A 16,432-nucleotide genomic window follows, 5' to 3' on the forward strand; every position below is an offset into this window, starting at 1 on the left:
CATTCTGTTCTTATTGTTGCCATGACAACGTTATCAATGGATGATTTAAATTATTTTTGGGTTAGTTGCATGCTTTTGTAAGTAAATTGTATTTATGTTAGTTATATATTTTTTGTATATGCTTATAGTTTTAAGTACATCGTTTTTTAAGTAGTTTTTTTAAAACCTGTTTTCAACCGTTTATTTTAAACGATTCGTTTTATTTTCTTAGTGTTTGATGCATTTAAATTTAAACATTGTTAATGAATCGATCTGCTCATAATGAATCTAAGAAAATTTTGTTGACCAACTCTTGAGATATTACATAAATTTAAAAAGATATTCTTTAGTGCCCATAAAGTTTAAACTCTGAGTGACTCTATTTTCAGTAATCAGATTATAAAAAAATGCTTTGTTTCAGTAAAAAATATTATTATATTAATTGAAGATAAATTCTTTCCACTTTAATTTAAAGCATAAATTCTACGGGTGCTAACAGAAAACGAGAGAGATACATATTACGTTATGACTGAAGGCCTTTATAATATTATGAATGAATTATATGATAATCAAAATTTGAAGTTTTAAAATGTTTTGATGAAGAAGCTATTAAAGTAGAAATTGCATAAAATATTTAATTATTAAAATTTTAACGAACATTAAGATTGGCGAACCGGCTGGTCGCCAAAGGCGGCTAGTTATTAATAAGACAATGCACATAAGTATGTTTCAAAATATTTTATTTGGACTTTGTTATACTTGTTTATCAGTAACTATCTACAGTTTGTTGTACATCATATTTTAAGAAACATCGCTTATATTAAATTCATTCACTTAAGAATTTTCGATGCATTAAACAAATCATGTCATTAATTTAATTGTTTTTTAGTATAACAGATTGCTATATCATACTCTATCACACATCTTTATAAAATAATTAAAAATCAATTAAATTACAAAACAAGAAACATTTTATTTCCTATACCTTTGTTTAAAATAAATTTTTAACGAATTTTCCATTAACGAATTTGTTTTCTCTAATATGTCATGAGAGTTCATCTACATCTCTATAAAGTAACTAATAAGCATAAGTAACCTACGAAACATATTTTACTAAACATAATTTTGTTACAATCTAAGTTTTATAGTGATTGTCAAATAAATATCTGAAAAAATGTATTTGACTATACATGAGAAACACTTAAGATATAACACTTAAAAATGGATGTATTATACGTGAATTTATAATACATAATTTATTTATTTAATTTGTGTTAGATATTAGTTATTTTAATCAATAATTAGTTAGTTAACTCAAATATTAGTTATTTAATTTGTGAGATATTTCGGTTTGAAGGGTATGATATGAAGTTCTTTAAGTAAAAGCTTTTAAATCAGCTTTGTGGCATTTATGCATTATTAAACGCTGTTATTGTTTTTATAATATTTTTTTCGTACATAACTATCTAGATTCTCATTTCTGAAGAAAAATTAAGGCACGAAATAACTTTATTTTATAATAACTGATATTTGAGATGGACTATTAAATGCTACACTAAAAATTTCAAAATGTAATACATTATGTAATAAAAAAATATTCAGCATATTTAATATAATAATAGTATGATTCATATACAGTTATACAATGAAACTAAAACCGAATGAGAAAGAACGCTAGATTAAAAATAAGTTAACAAACATCCGAAATAAAAGGAATATAAAAAAAATGCACATAACTTACATCAAGAATTAAAAACTTAAAGTATCAGCTGAAACGATAAAAAATAAACGTTCCATTGGAAAACTAAATAAACATCAACACAATGAAAATACTGTAGGATTTTACAAGAAAATTGCATTGAAAAGTCTCGTATTTGTGCACAAAATATTCATACAGATTTCGCCGGATTGCACACAAAGAAAATGAATCACTAGATGATTGTTCAATATCCACCGGTATCACACATTAACGCATGTGCAGAATATAGTTCAATTCTTGAAAAATTGTCTGAGTTTGTTTCACTTAAATTTTCATGGACAATTTTTTCGTTGACTGTTGTTGTTCCAATTGGACAAGATAAGGCTCCGCAACTTCTTGCGCCACTTCGAAGAGTATTCTGTACTGATCCTGATGGAAGAAATGAAAATGAAAATGATTTTGTATTTGGATCTAATTAGCGAATAATGATACACACCTAATTAAACTATTATCTTATCAAGCATTGGTATTAGAAGCATATTTTTAATTAAGAAAACGAAACTGTACACACACACACACAAATTTCTTTGACATCATATTTTCAATAGGAAGCTATTTCTATATATCAAGTAATAATAATGCATTTTGTAAGAAGGCATTTGTTGTATATTATTCATTCCAGGATTCCGAAACTAGCACTTTCTGAAGACTGTAGTGCTCTAAGAGGTGATACGTATGAAGATGAACAGCATTTACACTTCATAAATACGCTTATAATTTAAATTCACCGTATTGCTAGATTAAACATAACTTCCTTTCATTTACTTTTTAAAGAAATAAATGTCTCCTCAACAGGGGCAAAAGCGCTGAGCGTTTCTAAATCAGTAACAGCATCAAGTAATCTATCTATACTTATAATAAAGCTCAATGTGTGTGTGTGTGTGTGTGTGTGTGTTGGCGCTCTACAGGCCAGACCGTTTGATATACAGCTACCAAATTTGGTACATGTATACCGTGGAGGTTGGGAATGTGCACCTGGGGTTCCTTTTTTCGAATTTTTAATTAGAATTTTAATTATTAATTAAAAACTAACTTTCCCGCCAAAAAAATCTTTCATTTTCCCCACCGCCAACTTTTCCGCCAAAAAAATCTTCCATTATCCCCAGCGCCAAACGAGAAAGTCTTCAGTTTTTTTTTCTCCCAACAGTAATGAGGCTAGGGTTAAAATTTTTCGGCGGATTATTTCAATCGGTTCTGTTTATTTTCTTAATGTTTGATGCATTTAAAATTAAACATTGTTAATGAATCGATCTTTCAGATTCATTCTGAAGTACTTTTGAATTAAAATAAAACAGAATAAAGGAAATTAAAAATTTCTAATCCGCATAGCGTTACCCCAACTGGCGTAGAAAAAAATCACGTATTTGCGTTACGTAACCGGCGAATAAAATTCACGCATGCGCATTCTGTTCTGACTGTTGCCATGACAACGTTATCAATGGATGATTTAAATTATTTTTGGGTTAGTTGCATGCTTTTGTAAGTAAATTATATTTATGTTAGCTATATATTTTTTGTATATGCTTATAGTTTTAAGTACATCGTTTTTTAAGTAGTTTTTTTAAAACCCGTTTTCAACCGTTTATTTTAAACGATTCGTTTTATTTTCTTAGTGTTTGATGCATTTAAATTTAAACATTGTTAATTAATCGATCTGCTCATAATGAATCTAAGAAAATTTTGTTGACCAACTCTTGAGATATTACATAAATTTAAAAAGATATTCTTTAGTGCCCATAAAGTTTAAACGCTGAGTGACTCTATTTTCTTTAATCAGATTATAAAAAAATGCTTTGTTTCAGTAAAAAATATTATTATATTAATTGAAGATAAATTCTTTCCACTTTAATTTAAAGTATAGATTCTACGGGTGCTAACAGAAAATGAGAGAGATACATATTACGTTATGACTGAAGGCCTTTATAATATTATGAATGAATTATATGATAATCAAAATTTGAAGTTTTAAAATATTTTGATGAAGAAGCTATTAAAGTAGAAATTGCATAAAATATTTAATTATTAAAATTTTAACGAACATTAAGATTGGCGAACCGGCTGGTCGCCAAAGGCGGCTAGTACTTATAATAAAGCTCAATGTGTGTGTGTGTGTGTGTGTGTGTTGGCGCTCTACAGGCCAGACCGTTTGACATACAGCTACCAAATTTGGTACATGTATACCTTGGAGGTTGGGAATGTGCACCTGGGGTTTCTTTTTTCGAATTTTTAATTACAATTTAAATTATTAATTAAAAACTAACTTTCCCGCCAAAAAAATCTTCCAATTTCCCCACCGCCAACTTTTCCGCCAAAAAAATCTTCCATTATCCCCAGCGCCAAACGAGAAAGGCTCAAGTTTTTTTTTCTCCCAACAGTAATGAGGCTAGGGTTAAAATTTTTCGGCGGATTATTTCAATCGGTTCTGTTTATTTTCTTAATGTTTGATGCATTTAAAATTAAACATTGTTAATGAATCAATCTTTCAGATTCATTCTGAAGTACTTTTGAATTAAAATAAAACAGAATAAAGGAAATTAAAAATTTCTAATCCGCATAGCGTTACCCCAACTGGCGTAGAAAAAATCACGTATTTGCGTTACGTAACCGGCGAAGAAAATTCACGCATGCGCATTCTGTTCTGATTGTTGCCATGACAACGTTATCAATGGATGATTTAAATTATTTTTGAGTTAGTCGCATGCATTTGTAAGTAAATTGTATTTATGTTAGTTATATATTTTTTGTATATGCTTATAGTTTTAAGTACATCGTTTTTTAAGTAGTTTTTTTAAAACCTGTTTTCAACCGTTTATTTTAAACGATTCGTTTTATTTTCTTAGTGTTTGATGCATTTAAATTTAAACATTGTTAATGAATCGATCTGCTCATAATTAATCTAAGAAAATTTTGTTGACCAATTCTTGAGATATTACATAAATTTAAAAAGATATTCTTTAGTGCCCATAAAGTTTAAACACTGAGTGACTCTATTTTCAATAATCAGATTATAAAAAAAAATGCTTTGTTTCAGTAAAAAATATTATTATATTAATTGAAGATAAATTCTTTCCACTTTAATTTAAAGCATAAATTCTACGGGTGCTAACAGAAAATGAGAGAGATACATATTACGTTATGACTGAAGGCCTTTATAATATTATGAATGAATTATATGATAATCAAAATTTGAAGTTTTAAAATATTTTGATAAAGAAGCTATTAAAGTAGAAATTGCATAAAATATTTAATTATTAAAATTTTAACGAACATTAAGATTGGCGAACCGGCTGGTCGCCAAAGGCGGCTAGTACTTTTATATATCGAGGAAAATTTTACTGTAAAAAATTTTGTAAACCTGGTGTTATCAAAAAGCAAGTATTGATCATAACCACAAAAAAAAGATTATAAAATAAACAAAAGAATTTTTGTTTATTTTATAATCTTTTTATAAAATAAACAAAGTAAAACACTACACCTCTAAATGTTAACTTTTATAATTTCAATTTACATTTAACGGCAAGTCTATATAATATTATTTACTTCTATTATACAAATATTTTTGTAAATGCGCAAGTAAAGTATCAGTAATATAAAAACTCGATGTTAAATATGAATTTGTTCCATAATTTAATTCCTTTAGGTCTTTTTCAGCACTCGATATTACTTATACATAAATGTTTTTCTAAGGAAATGACGAAAAATTTGAAAATTATATTTCTACATTTTAAAATTTCTTTATATAGAAATTCCTTTTTATTGATTTATTTTTTCCAGAACTCTCCGGGTTTATTTTATGAAGATAGAATCTACTTGTAACCTGGATTCACTTACTGAATCCGAAACAAAAACCATTTGTTGAAATGCCGGTTCTGTGGTGGAAATTGTAGCTAAACGAATACAATTTATTATTCAAAATCGGATATATAATCCTTCCTAGAATGAGTTGCATGTAACGAAATCTTTAACTATGGAAAAAAGCAACATGAGAAAACAACTACACCTCTAAATGTTTATTTTGGAGATTGTAATAGCTGTGCATGCCAGACAGGAATACTTTCACATTTTCCTTCTAGAGTTTATTATTGATGGTATATACATATGATTGAATATGAAATATATTATTTACAATTGTGGTTTACCATTCAAATTATTAATAATTAATAAAGACTCAGAGTTCTCCTGAGAACTCCTACTAAACATGTAGGAACACACACCCTCTGAGTCAAGGCTCCCTCATATTATTCATGGCTTCTACCCTCCGCGCAACTGTTCTCCCACTCTTCATTTCACATCCTTTTGAAGACGGCCGGAACAGTTCCGTAGTGGTTAGTGGCATAACAGAGATGTTTGCCAATTATACCATTTTTTATGTACCAACTTATGTACCAAGCGATACATCCTAACTTCATTATAAATTACTTATACTACATTCTAATTCAGATTACTGTAGATTTCAATGATAAAATTATTTATACTTACAGAGTTGGGAATGAACTCTGGTCTATTGGTGCGAATGCTTTTCACAATTTGATAAACATCTAAGATGCCTTCAGATTCCACTTGATCACAGACGTGAGTGGCGGCTATGAAAAGACCCGTCCTTGTAGCTCCGTCCCTGTGTTTTTAAGATAAATAAATAGATTTTAATTAATGAAAACATTCTGAAAGAATTACATTAAATAATATGGTATGAGAATTCCAAACAAGTATGTAGGCTGTGAGAAGTGAATAACTTTTAGAAAAGAGCAACATGTTTGTACTCAGTTGTAATATGTAAAATAAAAAAAAAACTGTTAATGAGATTTCAGATCGATCCTGAAAAAAAGTCTTTCCTTAGTAGCATCACAATATTGTACAATATATAACAACATTCAAAAGACAACGGAATTTTTTAAATTATTGATATAGTAAAATTCTAACATAAAAATGTTAGTTAAACTTAATAATTCATTACATAACAGTTTAAAACTTTATTCCAGAAAATATCAATGGAAGTTTTTGTTTATTAAGGACCGGATATTGTATAATATAGTACAATATTGTGAATTCTACATTGAACGACATTAAATTATATTGGGAAAACTATATTGTAAATTTTACATTGCTTAATAATTCATTTCATAACAGTTTGTAACTTTATTCCAGAAAATATTAATGGATTTTTTTTCATTAAAAACCGGATATTGTATAATATTGTACACTATTGTGAAAACAATATTGTAAATTCCACATTGAAAGACATTGAATAATATTCGGAAAAATATATTGTAAATTTTACGTTTATCAACTTCGCAATGATACTACTATAAATTATATATTTAACGATACAATATAACAGTTCGCTATTAATTTTTATTATCTTTAATTTGAATTTATAAGTCAACCTGGATACACTTTCGATATCTTGAATTCTATTTAAAACCATCTGATTTTTAATAAAATATCCTAACTCGTCCTTTAATTATTTAAAGTAAAATAAATAATTATTAAAGAATTAAAAAGCAAATGAATTCATATTTTTAATAAAGAAAAAGTGTACCCAATTAAGGCGGATCCTTTAATCAAGGGCGTTTAGAAGAGTTTCATTTGCGAGCGGAGATCGAAGGATAGATGGTTTCCTTCATTTATTTTAATGGAAGAGAACAATTTTAAAAAATCGTGAGAGGAGAATACTGATAAATTTAATAGGAATGGTTTTCTCTACCCGTAACTGCATCACATGAAATTTGTAGGGATCCCCAGCTATTCCTAAAAAAGTTAATTCTATACTGAAAAACACACACACAAGACAATTTCCCAAATATTTTGGTGACAAATTTTTCATTTGAAATAATGAAAAATATCTGACCATCCAAACTGGATAAGTCCAATATGTAAGGCAGCAAGGTAACAGGCGTTAACTTGATGTAAAAATATATCATGTGCTGCTACTATGAGTTACGTTGCATTATTTCATTCATTAAGTGATATTGGTCTGAACTAGTCTTTGACTACAGTTTTTAAAAAAAAACAATTTTTTGAGAGTATATAAATATTTTTAGAGAGTGCAGAAAATGTTTGAAAAATAATGATTTTACAAGAAACCACTCAGAATTATCAAACTAGAGATTGTAAAATGTTACATAAATGGGTTTGAACAACACCACTGAAATAGATGAAATAATGTAAGATAATATTGTTTTAAAAACATTTGGGAGAAAGAAAGTACAGAATCATTTTGTTTTCGATAAGAAAATAAAAGTTCAGACCAAATCACTTAGTGTAATAGCTACTAAAAATTATAAGTGAAATAGATCATATTGCTCTTTAAAGAAACACTTGGTGGTGAATATTTCATTTTGTTATGATTTCTGGTTCCGATTTGTTTAGAACTCATGATATATTGGTCACTATTTGTAATCTTTTTTCAGTTAAACATTTGAACTTTATTTCCCCATGCCCCAACTGTTATTAAACATTGAATATTATTAGCAACTAATACCACTCTTATAAATTGTCAAATCATAATATATTATTACATGCAATGTACTGTAATGGGTCCCCCAGCCGATCGCTGGTACCACATTTCCACTGTCTGTACTAGTGTTACAACGGAAGCAGGTTTCATTTCTGATGTCCATCCATTGTACTGAAGCTGAATGATCTTCAAAGGCTCTTCTTCCTGGAAACAGAAGAGATGTCGGGGATTTAGCTGAGATATTTAATTTCATAATTCAAGATATTTAACAATAAAGAAAGCTCATCACCTTGTATTTATGCGAAAGTCTCATGATGCGGACAGTGAAGGGCCCCTGTTCTTCGAAGGTGACCAACTGGACCTCGATGTCACCGAAGGAACACTCACCGAGCTCCGGCCAGTAGATTCCGACATTCTGTGCGAGAGAAAGTGGCGAGTTTAACATGTTGTCTGTTACCATGATAGCACAAAAGTGATTTTTCAGACGCTAAAAGGAAATGCGCATGACAAATAACGATTTTACTCGTTTGTTGAATTCAGATGAAAAAAAATTATCAAGTAATTCAGTAATTTAGTATTTAAAACCATTATCATCCATTTATTATATATACATTTAATAGAGAGGGGTCGATGTTTTTTTTATTTTTTATAATGAAACATCAAGCAAAATATGACTTATTTAAGTTGTCGTTGAAGTTTGATGAATGAAAGCAGGAATTTTAAAATTTATCTTCCATATAAAGATAATAAAGGTGCTTCAATTTTATACGTTTTTTATTATTGGAAAACAGCTAGGAATCACATGATAGGGAGTCTATACACAAAAAATTGCTTTATATGCAGTGCAGAAGTAAAAATCTTAAACCTCACTCATTAATCTGTTACAAGAATAAAATAACTATCAAAGTTGGTTTATTTCCATTTTAAAAGGCATTTTTTGTTTTTAATAAATTTAATAAGTTACGTTAAGTTTTAATAAAGTTACGTCACATTTTATTTTCTCAGAATTCTTCGAATATATTTGAAGAATGAAAGTATCCAATCTATAAATATGGGATCTTTATAAAAGTCAAACTCCACGTCAAATATAAAAGTTCAATTGAAAGTGAACTTCCTTACAGTATTTTATATTTTTTAGAAATAAGGTAATTTAACAAAAAATTTAAGATTCATTAACAATTTTACAACTGGTTAGTAATTGCGATTATTTAAGAATTCAGGATTAGGTGAAAAAAAATATCATCTCTAGTAGTAAACAATTTAATGGTTTGTTGATTAAATGATTGTATTGTGATCAAGTAACTATAATCCTTTTTTAAGCCTAGAAGTGAGTTGTAGATTTGGTTTTGCTTCCATTCCTTTTCAGTAACACAAAAAAAACGTTAGTTAATTAAAATAATTGTTATCTAAATTAATTAAATTAATTGTTGTTAATTAATTAATTAATTAAATTAATTATTGTTATTTAATTAATTACATTTTTAGTTACATTTAATTAAAACTGATTTAAATCATAAGAATATTAATGCTAATTTAAAACAACAGGTCTCTTTTTTGAAATAAATACATTTATTTTCTAATAAGGGAGGCTTTATAGTAAAATAATATAGTTATTTTACAATGAATACAGATTTTTTTAAATAAATAGTCAGTGTTTTCAGAAGTATGAGTGGAAGAGCATTTAAGAGTAAATAGTCACTCTACTGATTTGTCATTAAAAGCATCGTGACAAAAAGATTGCGGTTCATAATTTGTTTTATTGATTACATATATTAAAATTCTTGTTGCAGTTATCTATATTCTGTGCGACGCATGTATATTTTATATTAATAAAATAATATAACATTTTCGCTTCTTGAAAGGAATTTTCACTCGTTCGACCTATTTGTTAATCCTTCAATCCTCTCGTGAGATATATGGTGGATTACAGAGAGATTACTGTATCTAAGCAATATGAGATCTAAAAGAAAATAAAATGAAGCGACATACCAAATCGTCGTTTTCGTCGCTTCCGTTCAGCATGAGAATGAAAGAGGACCTCTGCTGATAGATGAGACGCCAGAAATCTTCAGCAGTATGCGTCATGGGCATCTGTGTGGCAATAAATTGCGCCGGTTTTAAGTACCCCTGAAAAAGAGGAAATAACATTATTTTGTTTTTATACGCTTTGTTCATTGTTAAAGGTAGCTGCATGTGTCAATTGTATCTGTCAAGTCAATGATCCTGAACTTGAATAAGGAGAGAACTAAAAAAAAAAAGAGCAACCAAAGGCCAGTAAATAAAAAAAAATATTTAAAAAAAATCAAAAAAAAAATCAATGATTATAGACTATAATCAGTACATAATAGAAGCCAGTTTATTCTTTCAAAATTTGGTCCATAGCAATCTTCTAATTTTGACTATTAGTGAAATCGCTTTTAAGCTGAATCCGTTTCGAGGTTTAATTAAACGATGTTTCGATGCAAAAAAACAAAAAATAAAAAAAAATAAAAAATAAAAAACAATTAAATAAATAGCAATCTGTATCATTCAATTGCTTACAAATGCATAGCAAACTACTAGATAACTTTAAATGATAAAAATATGAAATAAAAGAAACATTACCTATCTCAGATTATATTAAGAATTTATTTAAAGCTGTGGAGAAAGCAAGGATCTTGCTTCCGCCGATTTTTTGAATTACATTTTGCTGAATTTTACTGAAATTTAAAATAAGATATAATTCATTTTAACTTTTCAGGTATGTATATAAAAAGTGAATGTTCAGTTCTTCACTTGTTACAGAACAGAAATGTCTAAACTGTTTGCTTTACCAAGCAACAATCGCGCTTTCCTAAACTCTGCAAATATCTAAATTACACTGCGTAAAAAAAGTAGAAGGACACTTGATTTTGTAACAATAACCGAAAAATATTTTATTTTTACTAAAATTTTTTATTAGAAACATTTAACAAATATTTCAAAAATGCAATTTTAACATCAGAATTATGATGTTCAAACATAAAATATTAATGGCAACAAAAATAGTTTCTCTTTTTTGAAACTTTGTAAAAAAAGTAGAAGGACAGCATTATAATGAATGAAAAAATAGTGACTTTAATAAGGAATGGTCTTCCCATTGGCCTTTATAACTTCAAATATTCTGTTTGGAAGTGAATTGTATAGAGTTTGAATTTCAGTTTGACAAAAATTGTCCCACGAGTCATTTAATGCTTCTAAAAGCTGAGTTTGCGAATCAAATTGCCTTCCATCAGCATAAACTCGACGAACTAGCATTGCCCAGATGTTTTCCACTATATTAAGGTCAGGACTTTTGGCTGGCCATGTTAAAACATCCGCATTATTTGTTAGGAACCAATTTTTGACTACAGTCGCGTGTGAATGGAAGCTCCGTCTTACTGAAACTTCCACTCTTCACCCCCCCCCATGTCAGAGGCATAAGGAAGAAGTTCGGAATTCAGCACTTGAATGTAGTCTGTATGTTTTTGCCTACCATTTAAGAAAACCAGACTTGTCCCTATCCTCCGTATCCAACAGCCAACCAAACCATTAAACTCCCTCCTCCCATTTGTCGAGTTGAATAGTATTCGCCTTCATTCCCCAGACAATGTCAGTAGTGCTGATATCCGTCTGGACCGTCTAAATTTCTTTTCATTTGAAAATATCACAGAAGTCCATTCTGTAGTCCAGGACATGTGCTCCTTAGCCCAAGCTAAATGGTTATCAATGTGAGCTTGTTTCCACTTAGGATGATGTTTCCGTTTTTTGAAAATGAATTTTTTAGATCTTTAAATATAGTTGTAAACTGTTTGTTTCGTCACATGATTAAGTCCTGCTTGAATTCTTGCCTTTGAAACACTTCCTTTGTTCTTCTTCAGTTTTCTTTCATCACGTGATGTTAACTTCTTCGATATACCAGTCTTCTTTTTATTTCCATTTTTATAAGGATTTCTGATAAAGTTTGAAACGGTATTGGGGCTCACCTGCAACAATCGAGCAATCTCTCTGACACCTTTACCATCATTTTGATATGCGGAATTTTGCAAATCGTTCAAAGGTATTCCTTTAGGCATTTCTGAGAACGGAAAAACAACGTAACTTTTAAACAAATTAGATTTTTTTGACAGAAAAGGATAAACAAAGTACAAAATCACTATTTAAATAAAGAAGAACTCACTAAATTAAATATATTAGCAAATATCCTTCTACTTTTTTTACGCATAGGAAATTATATATACTAATTTTCTTAATAATATTATTGGTAGATGTTTAATTTTTGCCTAAAATGAAAACAAGTGTGATTAAACTAAATCTGCATAAATATCTGGTAGTTAGGAGAAAATAAGAGATATTAATTAGCAAAAAGACGCTGTCCTTCTACTTTTTTTACGCAGTGTAATCGTTACAAGAAATTGTTATCTTTATTTAAAGTTACTTCTTAAAGTTTTGCAACTGCGTGGTATTTTACAATGTGTGTTTATTTATGAGATTTATTCCGTTGTTTAGAAAAAAAGATTTGGAAAGAAAAATTCGTTATTAATGCATTTTACGTAATTGGAGTCACGATACCCTTGGCGCAGTATGGTCAAACAGGGTTCATGTACCAATAAAAAACAGCTAAACAACCATAGTCGCAAGCTATTGACAGCAGATTGGAAAGCAAACAGGTACCACCGGAGTTTAACCCCGTGCTTGGCGCAATTTTCAAAAATCACCGATTAGGCACCAACGGTTAAACTCCGATTCACCCAACAACATTTTAAGGCGTTAAAGTAACCCTTTCTTTAGATCGTAAATGTCGTATTTCTGAAATGTATTCAATTAAAAAAAAAATGGAAAGAAAAATTCGCCATTAATGATTTCTCTGAAATGAAACTACCACAGGATTGACACAGTAAGGCCAAATATGGATCTTATGTCAATAAAACTCAAACAACCAACCATAGCTGGAAAACAATGACAGTAGATTGAAAGCTACCAATCACCACTATTAATAGCTATATATAGTAGACTGAGAGTAAATAGTAAATAGCTCTCAATAGTTGATGTAACTGTATTTATCACCTGATCTACATCTATTCTAATCTTAGGAGTGTGGATATCCTACTATAAGACTGTTATAACTAATTGCGTGGATTATTAGAATTCAATTGCTTACTGTGGAAGTGCTTGTACTAAAGAATGCATCTCCATGGTTGTTTGGAGTGGATCGTATGAACTCTGGTGCTTGTAATGGTGGTTCGTTTAAAAAAAGTATTACCTTGATTGCTTTAGGAAGGGGAGGTAAAAACTTTAATTAAACTTATTATTTGAAGCACAGCTGTTGTAAACCTCTGCTGTCTTACTGCTCTCAATGCAACTCTTTTGAATATAATAATATAAATATATCTTGAACTGAACTTTAATCTTTAACACTATACTCTTGGATCTGTTCGATTGGACACTTCAAAGTAAGTTGTTTATGTTTGAATAAGTTTTGCTCTCTATCTTTTCAGATTGCTTTCTCATCTTAGTATGACAATTTTACATGGTTATTGGTGCATTTGATATATAGAATTAATAGGTTTGAGGTAATCAGAGATTTAGTTTTCAGTTTGAGGTAATAATTAATTTAAGCAATCTAAAGTTATTAAATTAATCAACTGGTACCTTTCGTACAATACAGTGATAAAACATTTTATCTATTATGAAAGTAATAAATCGTATCTCATCATATTGTTACGAATCTGTGATGCGGCTAATTCCACCATAGTTGGTTCCATGGGAGGTCCCAGAGCTTGGCGACAAACTTGGCGACCATTTGGCGACTTTGGCGCCAAAATAGATTATACCCGAAACATCGAGAATTTTCCCGAGCCGTCCAGTAGGAACGGAGATACGCCTCGAACGTTCCTGATTGGTTGAGAGGCTTCTAGCCCCGCCTCCTGAGACCTATAAAAGGAGCAGCCTGTAGCTGCCGAGTGGTGAACCAGTAGTCGAAGAGGGGTAGTCGGAAGCGACAGAAGAGAGTAGTTGTGAACCGACGGTGAGTCGAGTGGTGAACCAGTGGTGAATTGAGTAGTCGGAAGCGACAGAGAAGAGTGGTCGTGGACCAGTGGAGTCGAAGAGTAGTCGGAAGCGACGGCGAAGAACTCGTCTTCCAGGGACTAGCGGAGCAGCGACGGAGTAGAGCTGCTGTGTATACTGTTGTATGCTGCACGTCACGGCTGAAGATAATCGTCTTTTGTGCTGTCCTGTGTGTCTTCGTGTAAATAAACGTCGTTGTTTCATTTTCTACTGCCGCCTGCTGATTGAGTGTTCTCCACACCAGATAACTCCCACTATCCAAACGAACCCCGGGAAATTTCGTAAGAATATGTTGCTTGCTTTGTTATTTTTGCAGATGATACTTTTTTTTTTTTGCTGACATTTCCATTCGTTTTTGATGATATAAATATTGAGTAGAGAGATTTAAATGCCATTTAAATATCAGAATATTTGAACAAAAGCATAAAACTTTGAATGATGCTTTGACAACTCTCAATTTAAAAATAAAGGTACTAAAAAAGTAAAACAAGTAGAAGGTTGAAAGTATACATTTTTGAAAGGAAAAATGATAGGATTCATGAAATGGTATTTCTTGCTTATCGAGAAAAAAACGAAACAGTTAAGGGAATGAAAGTAGCATATGATAGAATTATAAAATATATTTTTGCTGTTTGGCCTTGGGAATAAACTCTGCTAAGGCAAGAACCCTGCTAAGGCAATTGACTAGCATAATGATGATGAAACTTTATTTTTAAGAATATTTAAGGCATTTTTAAGAATAAATGATAAATTAGTAATGAAACAGTGATTGCAAACACTCCAGTGCAAATAAATGATAAATACCAGGGGGGGGGACTGATTATGGCAGCTAATAAGAATAAAGATGTTGAAACTTTTCAAAATATTTTTTTTAAAGTGATCATTTGATGAAAGAGTTTATTCTTTGAAGCCTCAAAAGAAACAAGTACATTAATCCTTTAAAGGGCCATTTTTTTCAAGTCATATTATGTTAAAATATTTTTAGGCTTGAAATTAGAATAAGAAAAGGGATTCATTTAGCTTATTAGATAAATTTAATTTGATTCATTAATTAATTTGGTTAATTAATAATGAAGTAACAAATCAAGACACATCATTTTGTCTGAGATAAAGAACTGAAGCATCTAAGTTTTTGTTTTACTAAAAAAAAATGTCAGAACTTATGCCAACCTACATAATTTCATACAAAGATTGATAAATTCGGTGTGAAGCATACTTCCCACGGCCCTAGAAAAGGTTAAATAATATATGTATGATTGATAAATCTGTAATTACAAAACTGTCAGAAAAAGTTTATTCATTTAGAAATCAAATTTTAAGGAACAAGTTAGATAAAGCTATCATTTTCCAATAAGTTTCAGAAAGAAAAAAACAATATGGCATTGATTGAATTATGATTATTAATCCAAAGTGATTAATCCGTAACGATTTCAATTATAGCATCATTGGAAATTAATGACATTTAAAAGATTTTATGATTATTGCCATTGTTCAAAAAATAAAAGTACCCATACATATTATATATATAATTAAAGTGAGAAAGAGAAACTTACAGAAGTTTCTTTTTTTTTTGTAATATAAAATCTAATTACTACTCTTTCAATGAAAAGAGTTTGAAACAATTACGTCAATATTTAAAAGCTTTTTATATACTTACATCAACGTAAACGGCATTTATATAATCCGACCGTTCATCGTCATCGTCTTCTGATTCTAATACGATGCGTGCGGTGTCTCCTGAAACAAAAAAATGATTTACGTTTGAGATATACAATATTATAAATAATTTTTTAGTTAGGATTTTAATTCTTGCAAGAAGTAAAATATATAAGAATGAATAAATTGTTAGCAAGCCAAATATTCATATTAAATTAATGAAAGAATCTTTAAATACATCATTTGTATGATGTATCATTACTCGTTCAAAAAGAAATCAATTATAATAATTTTAAGATTACATGATGAAAGAAATCAAGTTGACTGTCTAATATACAAAACCCATAGAACATCGGATATTCATTCAGGCTTTGATATTGTAACATTCGATGTTTCCTAGTACTGATAAGACATTTACAGCCAGCTGTGTCGTCGCTGTTACTTACTAAACTCCTCGAGGTAGCCAGATGGTAGATCTTTTCACCTGGGTGGTCTCGCATCTGTTCATTAGCGAT

General features: G+C 29.8%; 1 protein-coding gene across 2 annotated transcripts in view; it reads right to left on the minus strand.

Moving 5' to 3' along the window:
* Positions 1-717: 717 nt before the first annotated feature.
* Positions 718-16,432, minus strand: part of LOC129966918 (receptor-type tyrosine-protein phosphatase mu-like) — a 127,169-nt gene continuing 111,454 nt past the window's right edge. Inside the window, exons 41-46 of one of the 2 annotated variants that reach the window (XM_056081535.1) lie at positions 15,919-15,998; positions 10,185-10,322; positions 8,485-8,682; positions 8,257-8,399; positions 6,218-6,353; positions 718-2,107 (exon numbers count right to left, since the gene is read on the minus strand). In XM_056081535.1, the coding sequence (XP_055937510.1) occupies positions 2,003-2,107; positions 6,218-6,353; positions 8,257-8,399; positions 8,485-8,682; positions 10,185-10,322; positions 15,919-15,998 (800 nt within the window). In that variant the 3' untranslated portion in view covers positions 718-2,002. The remainder of the gene's footprint in view (positions 2,108-6,217; positions 6,354-8,256; positions 8,400-8,484; positions 8,683-10,184; positions 10,323-15,918; positions 15,999-16,432) is intronic. The other variant, XM_056081536.1, reaches the window with a different exon arrangement.

This window comes from Argiope bruennichi, chromosome 4, assembly GCF_947563725.1.
Source record: "Argiope bruennichi chromosome 4, qqArgBrue1.1, whole genome shotgun sequence".
Classification (NCBI taxonomy): Eukaryota; Metazoa; Arthropoda; class Arachnida; order Araneae; family Araneidae; genus Argiope; species Argiope bruennichi.